A 15,732-nucleotide genomic window follows, 5' to 3' on the forward strand; every position below is an offset into this window, starting at 1 on the left:
GGCGGGAAATACCGGTTTACCTGGGAGAATTGACTTATTCTCAGACAGGAACATTTGTAAAATACCTGGAAAATATTCAACCCTACCTGTAATCACAACACCATAACAAGGTGGTCAGAGATATTTTACCGTAGTATATTTATTTGCATTGGGACAAAAAGCTCAAATTGCAGTTATGTTATGCTATGTATAAATCGCCCCCCATTAATAGCAATGCTGTTAATGACATAAGAAACTCAATTAACTGTTAAGCAATATGATGATGCAAGGAGGCTCAAATTCGGACCCTAGTTGGGAATCTTCACAGTTGATTTTAAATGATGCCCCTCCCCGTCTTTATCATCTACAGCTGTATCAAACCGGGTCTGAAACAACAATCTGAAACTTTGACTCCACAGTTTAAAATGTAGATATAGGCTAGAATAGAATAAACAAACGCATTTGCATGTGAAGTGTCTATCGTTCCGTATTTCCAGCAAGAATTCTAGCAAATTTTGGATGAAAGTATGAAAGAAAACCAAAGTCACTCCATCTGAATACCGACACCTCTATTGGAGCGCGCAGTGTCTTGAGCTTTTCTGTGTTCGCTGTGACGTTAGTTACCTCCTGGCAGCCAGCAAGTCACTACCGGAGCGGAGCCGCTTGAAAGATGCACAAGTAACCAAGTAGGGGAAGACAGACAGACAGGGGAACACTCCCATTACCGGGCACGTTAGCTGTAAAAACTGAATATTTTCCTCTGTCAGAGCGGAAGAGTAGAATAGATTCTTACCCCGGAGCTGGGGGTTACGTTCGCGATACTCTCCCGTAATGGAAAGACTTTTAACTTGTCTCATTGCTGCGGGAAGCTTATTCCTTGCAGTTCGAGGAGAAGTATTCAAAGGTAAGGCTCGTCATTTATTGTGTAGTGTATTTTGTTTGTTGTGCAAAGACCTATTCATTTGAAGTAGCCTGATCTAGTAGGCTATAACGGGTGCGTCGCGCTCTCTAGAAGAACGCATTCCGAAGTTGTCTGGAGGGCAGTCCAGTGTCTGTATCAACCTACTACTACAAGTTTTCTGCCGAAGAGCCTGTGTATGTTACTTGGGCTACAATTTCATTGTTTGCCAGGGAAATTAGCTTATGGCGAGTTTGTATACGGTTGTTTTAATGTCCCCTTGTCCATCAGTAAATAGATCTGTTCAGGTAGTTCAAACAGACCGATGTGCCCCAGCTCATTTGAAACTTTTATAATGTAGTCAGCACTGTGGTACGCTCTTTGACCAAATACAGTGTAGCAGAATGTCGAGATTCTCTTCCATTTTGGATTGTGGCTGTAGAAACAATTTCCAAAGTATTCTATCATCCATAACCACTATAGTTGTTGAAGAGTTTAATGCGCTACCTTGTATATATATTTTTCTGATGCGGTCAATTTCACGTCGGTTTCAAGTTGGGTGACTGTCAGACTGACACCGACTGGTCTGAAAAGTTAGGACATCTTTGAAGACCTTATCAAAGCAAACCGTTACTTTTTATATATGCTAATCTATTTTAAGCAATCGAAGTCTAATAACCTAACTTCCTATTTCTGCTTCTTGTTATAGACTGTCATTTAGCGTAGAATACCTATATTATTGTAGTGTCACTGCATATTGGCAAAATGCCACAGTGAAGGGCTTGGCAGTTGTGGAGAGCTATATCTTATGGATTGTTATACATATGCTTTGGTATGATCTAGATTGATTGTGTTTGGCTGGATGAGAGCTGCATTTCACATCTCAACTGTGGCTCATCTGAACTTCATTGGAAGCATGTAACTATGTATTTTATTATATATATTTTACATTTGTTTATTAAACTAGACAAGTCAGTTAAGAACAAATTGTTATTTACAATGACGGCCTACCCCGGCCAAACTCGGGCGATGCTGGGACAATTGTGCACTGCCCGATGGGACTCCAAATCGTGGCCAGATGTGATACAGCCTGGATTTGAACCAGGGAGTGGAGTGACATCTACATAAAATGCTTTCGACCACTGCGCCACTCGGGATCATAAATTATATATTAGGCCAACAAATACATCTGTTTTTCTTCAGTCATGCCACAGTAGATGGAATAATGATACTCAATGGCACACAGGGCCGGACTACTGCTTTGGGGCCCTTGGGTTACTGACCCAGAAAACACATATATTATTTTTTTAGGACAACAGCATTAAAACATATTTTGTGATAATGTTGTGCTTTTAAAGTACATTTCTTGCCATTCTACACTTTTTACCATGGGTGAGAGAAAAATGTGGTGTTTTTATAGCTATTTTCCTACAATTCTAGATAGTTTATCATATGCTATATGCTCCCCACGCCTCCCCATAAAACAAACACAATTATTTGGTTAGAAGCCCCCTGGAGGTTGTGGGCTCTGGGGCATGTGCCCTGCATGCCTGTTAGGTAATCCGGCCCTGATCCCACATGTTAAGCATTGGTGTATTGTCTTTAGTTTTACATGGGAGAATGATGATGGTGGTTTAGTTCAATGTAATGAAAAGTGTTTTCAGTATTTGTCTGAAGAATGACATTTTAGCAAATGCTTTGGTTGGTATATTTTGCTTTCTTAGTCAAACATCTCTGAATGTGTTTAGCTTATTTTCCCCTAATGTATTATGCAAACTAACTGGCCTATTTACTCAAGTCTTTATGAAGTTTAATTTAAACAACTTTATATGGGGCTATACAAAGTTGTTGAACATTTTAAAGTAGACTAAATAAAATCTTGAATAGGAGCAATTGAAGTAAGTTCTCACTCACATTTGTATTCTAATTGAATGAGCCAGACTCATCTATTATTGTAATTGTTTCCATATACTCGTAATTGTTTCCATGCAAAAATGACAATTTCATGTAATAAAAATGTACTTTTAGACAGTATGCTATTTATCTACATCAGTAACCAATGTGTTTTTTTTCCCAGTTGTTCTGCATGTAAGTAGCCTTCCTACTAGATTCTTGAATAGATGTGGGACTGCGAAACTGTCCCTCTCTCTGCCTCTCGATGCCTTTATGTGTAATGCCTGATGGTGGCAGCATTGTACATACAGAACCCTCCACACAAGGGATCTCTTGAGGCTCAGGATTTGGTCCACAACCTCATCCAATAACTTTTTCCTCCGCCACCAATATTAAAAAACACAAACAGGCAAATATTTGCTAAACAAATTATTTCTAATGGAATGTAAATAACTATTTTGTTTACTTGCCAATCAGGGAGTAACAAAGCAGTGATGGAATTACACATGCAAATTAAGAGCCTTTTTATTTAATGTAAAAATGATTGCTAACAAACTAATTAAAAAGTGGCTGCAGTTGTTGTTCTCCCAAAATGTTCAGTAGTTACAATCACATTGCCTGCATGCATTCCTGATCCTTGGTGGCAACCATGCAAGGAGAGATTAATTTAAGGCTGTTTCATTGCAATTCCCTGCTTGCATCACTCAAGTTAGTTGTCTATGGGAAGTTAGACATAGGCTACCACACTTCTGTAGAAGCCCACTTTTGTAGAAGCCCATAGACATGTGCTGAATGATACACGGTAGGTATGGTAGATCAGGCTACAGTACATGGCAAACATGTCATCAAGATGAGAATCTCGAAGAAGTGAAGTTGAATGGTTATTCTCTTGCTTTGCTGTAAGTAGGGCTAAATTGTTAAGAGATGAACATGATCGTTTGTCGCCTTTGCTCAGCTGAGCCTTGTGTTTGGACACCGCACAGGGCCTGGCTGGAGTGACCCTAATGCATTCTGGATTGCGTTATTGTGTCTTGTGTGACCATGAAACCCAGGATATCCTCTGGCTGTCCCAGATGGTCTGATGATCTCCCTGCACTGTTTCTTCCGTCCATTCACTGCTATAAATATCTATAATTTTAATGTGCCGAGCTGCAGACCTTTAGTATACGCTGCATAATGCTCATAGTTCTTCTTCCTTGGACCTGGCCACACAGCCTTTTCTGTGGACCGTTGCTGTCTCTCGCCTCTTTTCAACTATCCACTTTAAAATGATTTGTCTTTAAGACAGACTCCCAGCACACGAAGTATAACCAGTCAAATAGCTCTCTATAGAAACTGTAGTAGAGTTAGTGGTTGTTCACATACAGCCCAGACAGATGGAGCTCTGCTGAGCTATCTGCACCAGTGGAGAATGAAATTAAAATCTCCACCGCCATCCCAAGATGGAATAGTTGCCCTCATAATGATAATAACACACCGTAAGTAATTAACTGGTATTATTAATGTCCACTCTTGTGTTTCTGTCATACATACCCAGCTCTTTTGACACACAAAGAAAGTCTTCCATGAAATTGCAAGGTGGTACCTTGCAATTTCACTGGCCGGCCCCTTGCCCCCCCCCCCCCCCCCTACTCACTGCAGAAAACCGAACAAGTTCAGGCAGTGCTTTCTCGTTTAACTCGGTTCTTCTGTTTTGTGCCTAATGAACACTACCCTAGTAGAAGTAAGGTGTCTTTATGCTCAGGCCAGGGAGGGCAAGGGGCCGGCCAGTGTTTTGGTTTAAAGTAATTGTGTACAGACAGTATAATTACCCATTAGATGTGACTCTGAAAGAGATGCTGAGCAAACAGGACCCTCTTTAATTAAACTCGGCCCTTCTGGAGGGGGGGGGGGGTACAGCCGGACACACAGGGAAATGGGCAGGAAAACCCATGAATCAGCCAGCATGCCTATACAGTGAGGGCAATAGAGGCCAGGTGGTCCAGTCAGCGATTTGCACTGCATACCCGTCAGGTTTAATGAACTGCTGAGATTAAAAGAAGCTCTCGCATGATTTACGTATTCATAATTCCTGATGGATAATGGGGTTTACTGAATTTCGCTAGAGGCCTTTGTAGGTGACTGAGTCAGTCTAGGCGCTCAGGAAAACGGCTAATTAATTCACCAAGGACCAACCCTGCCCCACTTCCAAGCCATCAGCACAGGGCCGCTACTTTTACTAGGATGTTGTTACTTGGGGGATAGGCTGTTTTTTTGTTCCTGCTTTCTTGCATGTTGTTTTTCTGGAAGAGGAACCAGGTTACAGGAAGGGGGGCAGGTGAGTAGCCCACACTGCTGCAGCTCCTCCCTCCTCCTCTCCCAGTCTCTCTGCCTTGGATATATGAGTATGACCGCAGGCAAATCTCTCCATTACTGTCATCCTGCATCTGTGGCACTGTGGAGTCGTCATTACGGGTCATTAACAGTATGGGGCCCCGGTGTTCTTCTCAGGCATGAGAGGAGTTCATTTTCCTCTGATCTAATAGGAACGACAATGACTTTTAGTCACAAGGAAGTTTGTGAAATGCACCCCCCTACCCGCCCAGAGGTTTTCTAAAGGAAATGGGGCCCACCTCTGCTTTAGCATGGCCTAAACATCAGGTAATGATTCAGTATAGGGTATCGGCATAGTTTGTCTACTGCTGCGAAATCCTTGGATCCCCCTGAACCCTCCCATGAAGCCATTTTATTTCTCAGGTGTGTTTGTTTCCAAACCATGATGCCCAGTGCTAATCCCTGTCACTTATTTCTGTCTCTGCCCAATGTGGAAGGTGTGTATATATTTGCATGGACCATGTAGTGCCAAATATATATATATTTTTATGACTTTATAATTATTTCCCTCACTTCTCGCTCACGCCGCTGTTATTTATTGTGAAGCAAGCAGAAGGGCCGTTTTTGAATGTATCTTTATTAGTCACTTTAATTGGGGATGTTGAAAGGGGCAACATCTCTGACCACTTGAAGACAGCCTGCGCTGGTCTTTAGCTCTGCGGCATGATTAACTGTTTGGCTGTTGATTTTAAATTTGCGGCTTTCTGAAGTCCGCCCTATTAGTGATAGTTTGTTACATTCATCATCCCCTTTGTCCAGGGTTCTGTCCATGTCAGAAAGGCTTAATGAGGCATCTTAACAGTAAAGAGTCAGCGATTTAGTGAGACTGATGGAAAATTACAAAATGGTACAAAATAGCCAAGCTTTGTGTGTGGCCTTCATGGTTTACCCTAGATATTCATCATGCAGTATTTTTTTCTGAACATTTTTCTGAAAATATCACAATTCTGCTCCATGTTGCCTTTATTTGAGAATCTTAGTGCCTTCTGCCACAGCGCAGCCTCCTCGAAGTGTTCCACCTCTTTGTCCTGGTGTCAAACATAAATCATATGACTTTAATATTTCACAGACTGGTCTCTCGACCTTCTTAAGCCAATTTAGGTTTACCCAGTTTTCAGATGAGTGCCATGACCCTGACCAGGGCAAGACTGGCTCAAGGAGGAACATTTTAATGGTATTAATTGTCCCGTCAGTGTGTGGTCTCATTGAAACTGTCATCTCTCTGGGACCCACTGGAAACACAGACAGGCGAAGCAGCAACAGCTCTTGTTGAAGCTCTGTTCACGTGTTGTTAAAATCTGTTGGATCTTTACATGAGCTTTTAGGGCTTAGTGTGAAAAACTGTCAAGGCAAAGGGTGGCTTCTTTAAAGAATCTTAAATATTAAATATATTTTGATTTGTTTAACACTTTTTTTTTAGTTTCTAGATGATTCCATGTGTTATTTCCTAGTTTTGATATCTTCACTATTATTCTACGATGTTGAAAATAGTAACATTTGAAAGAAAAACCCTTGAATGAGTAGGTGTGTCCAAACGTTTGACTGTGTCATAAAGAAGAAACCGCTCCTATGAGAAGCAAAGCTCTGCTACTACTTACGACTTGTTTTAAGGCTGATCTTAAAGACACGCTAAACCACTGTCGGGGCCTGCATGTCTTCAAGTGGTCAGAGAACTTCTACAAATAAGATTTAGCAGGAGTTTAAAAACTGTAGCACGATAGGGAAGAGGCGTTTTGACAAACGCCACAAGCGAAACATTGAGGTAAGAGTGTGCAAGTACATTCAGCAAGATCTTAGAGGGATTCATTGATAATGAGGGTCATCGGCCCACTGTACTAAATAATGTTGTCGCACACAAACCGTCCTAATCCCATGGCCAGCCGGGCCTGTCTCAACACATGATGGACTGATATTAAGAGGCCCATATTAAATCCAGGCCAGCACAATACAATAAGCCACTGGATACTGTTTAAGAATACACCCGGCAACCAGACATCTCTCCACAGGTCAGAGGAATTAATGTGTCTCCTAAATTATAATCTCAGTGGTGGGCACCAAAAAAAACCTCTCCTCAGTCGTAGCCTCCTCACCGAAGGATTCTAATGAATTAACATTGTGTTTTAAGATGCATATTTAACATTTTACTGGAATACACTGAAATATGCACAATGCATACTCTCCTGACTCCTAGTTGAGTGGATTCCACACAGTGCAGGAAGCAGTAGGAATGCTTCTGGAAATTCTCAGAAACTTCTCATATGTGTCCAAAGGGGAGGCGTGTAAATATTTTGATGTATTATAATTCCATCTTTATCAAAATGATCTTTTAATAGCTGTCCTCTGAGGTTGTTCACAAGTGCTGCCTTGCTTTACTATAATGTCTGTGTGAGTTTAACTGGGAGATGAAACAGAAAGCCATTAAAACATCACAGGCATTAATGGGGAGAAGTGCTGAGGGATTTGGATATGTGAACAGCATATGCTGCCCGACGGGGACAGACACTCTCTTTACCCCCGGGGAAAGGTACTTAACCTATATTGCAACTGTAAATATTCATAAGTGGGTAATATGTTAAATGTGGAGTTAGACTCAATACATACCTAATGCCAACTCTAATGAAATGGAGTATTAAATGAAGTGGCTGTAAAGTGACATTGATCTTGTGACTGCGGATTTAGGCCCATCTCCCTGCATGTATTTACGTGTGAGTGTGTGGTCGAGACTTGGTGTTGGCTTCGGTGTTGTCATTTCAGGGTGTGTTTATGAGCGTGGCAAATATTTGGGTCAATGTCTGGGGGGGGGGATTCAAGAAACTTCAGAGTTTGACGAGCCCCAAGTGGGTTGTGCAATGTTAAGTGGGGTTAACAGAACGCTTAAAGTTAGAGCAGTGTGACCCTTATAAGGGCTAGACTAGTTATGAAGTTGGGCAAAACCTAAGCTGTCCAGGCCTTTCTTTTTAAAGATCTTACTTTTCCATTTGCAACACAAAATACATGTAGACTATAACCTCATGTTGATGGATACTCTATGGATACTTAATCTGCCTGAAAAGTCTTCTCCCAGTGTTTTTTAGACTTATCTTACTAAATCAAGATCGTAGCAATGATATCGACTCTGCAGCTTCATAGTTTGTTTAGAACAGACTTCAGCACGGAAATGCTTTTCCAAATCTCCAGCAAACCATTCATCAACTTAATCTCCATATGGATTCCAGACGTACACCCTAGAGGAAACCATATCATGATGAATAGGGGAACTTAGAGAGGGGATACATACAGTACTGTAGTGGCAGCACTGCTAGATTCTGGACAGCTTGGCTCCTGTGGTGAAGTGGAAGGGTTTTGTTTGTCTACTGTAACTTTCTGGATTTTCCCTCCTCATACCCAACAAATTCATGACAAACTAGTCGTAATGGAGGAGAAGTGTTCCATCTGATTTCCCACAGTAGAAGTCCATGATCACCAACCCAGCTCCGTCACCAGTTTATTACCTCGCTGGTGGCTCCATGAGGTTCACTGAGAGAGCATGAAATTAGCCCCCCGAAAAAGGACAAACAAGGCAAATCTCAAATGGCCAAAATCTAATTGAATCCAAATTGTTAATAGTTACTGCCTGGTTTTCAGATCAGTCTAAAAACACACTGTGTGGCAAACAACTTGTTTTCTTCATCCTCAAGTTTTGCTTTTCGAATGCCCTACTTCTCCTACTAAACAGCAAAAGAAAGCGACTATTGCCGTCCAAATTGTTTTTGTGTGTGAGTTTCTCAGTATTGCACAAAAGGTCTATCAGAACGGATTGATGCTCTCTGGTGATTCACTAAGATGGATGACTGTTCATATGGTAGGTTGACCCTTCTTGCTGCCAAGCTGGGATATTGGAGCTGGCTTGCTGGCACGGTAGCACAGTCTTATAGACATACAGGGGGGCGGCTGGGTCCTAAAGAAACTGCTTCAAGCCAGGCAGAGAAAGAGCTTTGCATTACAGTGGGCTGGAAGATTGGCAGATGGGAAGGCAGGCAGGGCTCATACAGTCAGCGAGGGGAATAGGGTAGGAGGCAGGGAAGCAGAGAGACGATCACTCAGGCAGGCAGGGCTGGTGGCAGGAAGCGGAGCCACTGAGCCCCAGGCCTGTCCAGGGGCACTGCATTAACAGGCCTGTCCAGGTGTACTACAGTAACGAGGGCGCCTCCAGCTCAGCACTGCCAGACCTGCTACTACAGTCATCACATCAGTGCATCCCTCACTGCTCCTTCAGGACTAACCCCCTCACACCCAGCCCTGTCAAGCCTGCTACACATCACCTCATCTGGGGTGAGCTCTACTGCCAGGAGCCCCTTTCATGGATGTCTTGGAAGAGATATGGCACTATGCTTTCAGTGTCGTGTCACCGTTCAGTGTATTTCTCATGGGGGGGGGGGGGGGTTGTTGGCCTAGTAGTCTGTTGAATCCCACCTGGCACATCAACAGTTAAAGCTGTTCAGTGCCATCCAGCACCGAGTGCTGCATTAACAGCATTCTGTATCAGAGGCAATCAAGTTCAGTCTCCATTCCAGGGAGTGTTTCACTGACTTGGTGATATAGTGCAGAGACAGTGTAGAAACCCCCCACCCCCCTCTTGTTTTCTACACTGTGGTACCCCCCCCCTCCGTGAAGTGTTGACACCACAGCCTCCAAAGAGAACCCAGCAGGCAGTAAACTCTCTCCTCCTCACCTGATGCACATCTAAACCCAGACAGCTCCCAACCCAACCTTTCAAGACGGGGCATCACTGGGGTAGACTGAGGATTTGTTGTTGCTAGCTTCCGCTATCTCGACTTTAACTAAAACCACTGAAAACTAATAAGCCCTCTCCTCTTTCCCCCACCACCCCTCTATAACCATTTTACAGAGTTAGGTGTGCAGCAATCCAGAGGAGATTGGGCATAATCCTTTAGCATAGGAGAATATTGTGTTGAGATGGAGCAAGGCAAATAATGAAGGCATGTGTTTACCTCCCCTCACCTGGGGGGGATAATGAAGGCATGTGTTTACCTCCCCTCACCTGTGGGGATAATGAAGGCATGTGTTTACCTATAATCTCCCTCACCCGGGGGATAATGATGGGCATGTGTTTACCTCCCTTCACCTGGGGGGGGATAATGAAGGCATGTGTTTACCTCCCCTCACCTGTGGGGATAATGAAGGCATGTGTTTACCTCCCCTCACCTGGGGGGGATAATGAAGGCATGTGTTTACCTCCCCTCACCTGGGGGGGATAATGAAGGCATGTGTTTACCTCCCCTCACCTGGGGGGGATAATGAAGGCATGTGTTTACCTCCCCTCACCTGTGGGGATAATGAAGGCATGTGTTTACCTCCCCTCACCTGGGGGGGATAATGAAGGCATGTGTTTACCTCCCCTCACCTGTGGGGATAATGAAGGCATGTGTTTACCTCCCCTCACCTGGGGGGGATAATGAAGGCATGTGTTTACCTCCCCTCACCTGGGGGGGATAATGAAGGCATGTGTTTACCTCCCCTTACCTGTGGGGATAATGAAGGCATGTGTTTACCTATAATCTCCCTCACCCGGGGGATAATGATGGCATGTGTTTACCTCCCTTCACCTGGGGGGGATAATGAAGTCATGTGTTTTCCTCTCCTCACCTGGGGGGGGATAATGATGGCATGTGTTTACCTCCCCTCACCTGGGGGGGATAATGGAGGCATCTGTTTACCTCCCCTCACCGGGGGGATAATGAAGGCATCTGTTTACCTCACCGGGGGGATAATGAAGGCATCTGTTTACCTCCCCTCACCGGGGGGGATAATGAAGGCATCTGTTTACCTCCCCTCACCGGGGGGGATAATGAAGGCATCTGTTTACCTCACCGGGGGGGATAATGAAGGCATCTGTTTACCTCACCGGGGGGGATAATGAAGGCATCTGTTTACCTCACCGGGGGGGATAATGAAGGCATCTGTTTACCTCACCGGGGGGGATAATGAAGCATGTGTTTAGCTATAATTCCCCTCACCCAGGGAGATAATGAAGGCATGTGTTTAGCTATAATTCCCCTCACCTGGGGGGATAATGAAGGCATGTGTTTAGCTATAATTCCCCTCACCCAGGGAGATAATGAAGACATGTGTTTAGCTATAATTCCCCATCACCCAGGGAGATAATGAAGGCATGTGTTTACCTCCCCTCACCCAGGAAGATAATGAAGATATGTATTTAGCTATAATTCCCCTCACCCAGGGAGATGGATTAGTGCAACCAGAGCGTTTTGTTGTCAGATTTCTTAAGTTGCTTTCAAGCATGAATGGATGAAAGCAAGAACGGCCTTTCACGCCTAATAGGGCAGAGACGGAGACACGGGAGTCAATGAATTAACAGACACGCAGACAAATATAGATGCACTGCACACATACCTCAACGTGCACACGCCTGAACATGTATGTCCAACCACACACTTACGCTGCGACATGGTCTGCTCTGTTCAATACATTATTCAGGGACCTCTAAAGACCTGGCTGACGGAATGTGACAAACCATTTCAAGCACCCTCTGTTCTAATCCACCACCCCCTTTCATCAGCAGGAGAACATTCCAGCCCGGTCTTCTCTTCCCCCTGGGGCCATTTACTCCCTCATAACTCTGTGCACCCCTCCTTCCCCCCTCTCTCTTCCAGGCCCTCTACTGCCTTCCTTCCCTTCCTCCCTCCTCCAGGCCCTCTACTGCCTTCCTTCATTCCCCCCTCTCTCCTCCAGGCCCTCTACTGCCTTCCTTCCCTTCCTCCCTCCTCCAGGCCCTCTACTGCCTTCCTTCCTTCCTCCCTCCTCCAGGCCCTCTACTGCCTTCCTTCCTCCCTCCTCCAGGCCCTCTACTGCCTTCCTTCCTTCCTCCTCCAGGCCCTCTACTGCCTTCCTTCCTTCCTTCCTTCCTCCTCCAGGCCCTCTACTGCCTTCCTTCCTTCCTCCCTCCTCCAGGCCCTCTACTGCCTTCCTTCCTCCTCCAGGCCCTCTACTGCCTTCCTCCCTCCTCCAGGCCCTCTACTGCCTTCCTTCCCTTCCTCCCTCCTCCAGGCCCTCTATTGCCTTCCCTTCCTCCCTCCTCCAGGCCCTCTATTGCCTTCCCTTCCTCCCTCCTCCAGGCCCTCTATTGCCTTCCCTTCCTCCCTCCTCCAGGCCCTCTATTGCCTTCCTTCCCTTCCTCCCTCCTCCAGGCCCTCTACTGCCTGCCTTCCTTCCTTCCTCCCTCCTCCAGGCCCTCTACTGCCTTCCTTCCTTCCTCCCTCTTCCAGGCCCTCTACTGCCTTCCTTCCTCCAGGCCCTCTACTGCCTTCCTTCCTCCAGGCCCTCTACTGCCTTCCTTCCTCCAGGCCCTCTACTGCCTTCCTTCCCTTCCTCCCTCCTCCAGGCCCTCTACTGCCTTCCTTCCTCCAGGCCCTCTACTGCCTTCCTTCCTCCAGGCCCTCTACTGCCTTCCTTCCCTTCCTCCCTCCTCCAGGCCCTCTATTGCCTTCCTTCCCTTCCTCCCTCCTCCAGGCCCTCTACTGCCTTCCTTCCTTCCTCCCTCTTCCAGGCCCTCTACTGCCTTCCTTCCTCCAGGCCCTCTACTGCCTCCTTCCCTTCCTCCCTCCTCCAGGCCCTCTACTGCCTTCCTCCCTCCTCCAGGCCCTCTATTGCCTTCCTTCCCTTCCTCCCTCCTCCAGGCCCTCTACTTCCTTCCTTTCCTTCCTCCCTCCTCCAGGCCCTCTACTGCCTTCCTTTCCTTCCTCCCTCCTCCAGGCCCTCTATTGCCTTCCTTCCCTTCCTCCCTCCTCCAGGCCCTCTACTGCCTTCCTTTCCTTCCTCCCTCCTCCAGGCCCTCTACTGCCTTCCTTTCCTTCCTCCCTCCTCCAGGCCCTCTACTGCCTTCCTTTCCTTCCTCCCTCCTCCAGGCCCTCTACTGCCTTCCTTCCTTCCTCCTCCAGGCCCTCTACTGCCTTCCTTCCCTCCCTCCCTCCTCCAGGCCCTCTACCTTCAGAGGAGTTGTCAGTGTGTGTGGAGGTCTCTCCCTCCCCTCTCCCTCCCCACCACGGCTCCTGTTAAAGCTCTTAGCGAGGTGCAAAGGCCTAGACACTGATAGGCGCAGGCATCAGGCTCTTTCTCTCTGTCGCTCTTGTTCTCTCTCTTCTCTATCCTGGATTTCCAGGCCATGTGTCTCTCCTCCCCACCTGGCTATTTCTCTGTTCTCTAGTAAAGGAGGGGAGAAGTGAAAATCCTTTTTCTTCTCCTGTTCACATTAATTTCCCTCATCTTAATCCTGCTCTTAAGCTCCTGGGTAGTGGAGAAAAGCCCTCTCCTTTTCACCTGACCATCATAAGACCATAGAACACATCGCTCCCCCCACCCCTCCCTACTTACAGGGAGACTGGGCTGTTTTCCTACAGACTTCAGGCCTGGTGTGACATCATAGTGGCATTATATATATATATATTGGGGATTTAACCTTTATTTAACTAGGCAAGTCAGTTAAGAACAAATTCTTATTTACAATGACGTCCTACCCTGGACAACGCTGGAGCAATTGTGCACTGCCCTATGGGACTCCCAATCACGCCCGGTTGTGATACAGCCTGGATTCGAACCAGGGTGTCTGTAGTGATGCCTCGAGCACTGAGATGCAGTGCCTTAGACCGCTGCACCACTCAGGAGCCCACTTAGAGCTCTGGATGTTTCTTGATGTCTCACTTTTCCAGTGTAAACAAATATCTTCCCTATGTTCTGACACTTTGTGGAAGAATGTTGAGCAGGGAGCAACGCAATCCTAGAAAAACCACCTTAGATCATTTGAATGGTTATATAATCAATGTTTATGGCGGTACACAGACATTCTATATGCTTTTTAGAAGCGTGTTTTGTATATAGTTAGACAATTGGTAATAAGAAGCCACATTATCCCTGCATAGGTCTCCTGAAATAACTCTCAGTGCAATCACTTTGGATAGTTTCCTCCATGTAGTGTACTAGGCAGGCAGTTCAACAGTCCTCCCATTCCGCTCTCCTCTGCTGTGATTTAGATCATGCTGTCCCAGCCACGGATAGCTGTACTATTACATACCTCACTGACTGTAGCTTTAAAACAGATGTGTGAGTCGTCGGGGAGGTTACGCTCACATCTTTAATGAATCTGTGTGACGGCTAATTGCTGCCAGGGTGCCGGCAGGTTCCTTCGGAGAGGCTGGCACTATGCCACCCAGAGTGGCAGCAGACAATGGCACTTCCACTCCCCTGAGTCCCTGTCACCCTGGCAGCTCTAATTGTTCCTCTTTATGGATCTCTGTGTGGCATGGCAGGGACATGTCGATGTGAGGCTGCCCGCCTTCACCCGCTTTTCCACGGGTGCCGTGCCCGCTATCGCCCACGCCACCAACCTAAACCCCCGCCCTCTCCATCCCGGCGTCACAGTGGAATGCATTTTTGCAGGCCACCATGTCATCCTGACATGTAAATTGCCAAGGGGACGCGTGGCGTCAGGCATCGAGAGCATGACAGTGCAGCACTTATGCTGCCCGCTGCACAGAGGAAAGAAAGAGCTCCGAAAGAGAAGGGCAGCGTTCGCGAGTTCATTTTTTCCCCCCCTTACGTTTGTGGGAACATAATAACAGACCGGTCTGTAATTATTGCCGCAGTATGACCTGAACGCTGCCACACTAGATGGTGAGGTATAGGGAACGGTTGTGACTATAGAGGCTGAGGATCTGGTTCTGATGTTCTCTTCATTCTATCTGCTTGAATGAGTTGGGGTCACACAGACGTTCTTTTCCCTGAGTCGATACTCTCTCTACATACCTATTGATTAGCATGTCTTGTTGTAATGATTTATCCCAGCAGGCTCCCAACATATTGGCCTGTGTTTGGAGCACTATGCTACAGGGAGAATGCACTCACTGAGAAGCCTAATGTCTGGGTGGTTCCTGAGGTCTGGATGGGTCTACCACATAGGACTAGTAGCACAGACGCATTGCTGTGTGTGATCTGACTCACAGAAATAAAACAGTCCATTAGGGAGTGGTAATCTCAAAATGCACATTTCTTCTCTCCTGGCTTCTCGACTACTTCTGTCTAAACTTCCCAATCAGAGGCCTCCGTTCTTTTTTTATCTCAACTCTGAGCCTTCATGTCAGTCAGCGACTTCACAAGCGCTCCTCTTACTCTCTCTCTCGTTCTCTTTTTCTGTCTCTCTCTTCTTTCTTGTTAACCTTCTGGCGCGCTCCTTTCTTCCCTTGCACAAAGACCAGACCTTTCCTCCGCCCCTCTCTCTCTCGTAACAGAGAGGTTGTCACAACGCAGGCCTCCATAGCTTGACAGCATTCTGTACCTCCAGCCCCTCCAACAATACTCATACCAGGCAGGTCCTCAATGGATCCATGGGTGATAGTGGGGGACCTTCCAGCTGTGGTACTGCCTGGGTAGAGAGACGGAGACCGAGGTCTTTGGTGCGTCTGACCCTCCCCTCTGCCTGCTGGCCTTCTGTGATGACCTTCTAACTGCTTCACCAGGGGAATATCACTCCTCTCTCCCCCTCCAAACAAAGCGGGAGAAATCCTCACCCAGGTTTT

The 15,732-nt window shown here is 46.3% G+C and overlaps 1 protein-coding gene across 12 annotated transcripts in view; it reads left to right on the plus strand.

Annotated features, from left to right (window-relative positions):
• The first annotated feature begins 332 nt into the window (after positions 1-332).
• The window catches only part of LOC110535264 (receptor-type tyrosine-protein phosphatase mu), a 304,962-nt gene continuing 289,562 nt past the window's right edge, over positions 333-15,732 (plus strand). For all 12 annotated transcript variants that reach the window (XM_036934853.2, XM_036934855.2, XM_036934858.2 and 9 more), the window contains exon 1: positions 333-883. In XM_036934853.2, coding sequence (XP_036790748.2) covers positions 811-883 — 73 coding nt within the window. In that variant the 5' untranslated portion in view covers positions 333-810. The remainder of the gene's footprint in view (positions 884-15,732) is intronic.

This window comes from Oncorhynchus mykiss, chromosome 11 (genome assembly GCF_057628025.1).
Source record: "Oncorhynchus mykiss isolate SJ-2025 chromosome 11, ASM5762802v1, whole genome shotgun sequence".
Classification (NCBI taxonomy): domain Eukaryota; kingdom Metazoa; phylum Chordata; class Actinopteri; order Salmoniformes; family Salmonidae; genus Oncorhynchus; species Oncorhynchus mykiss.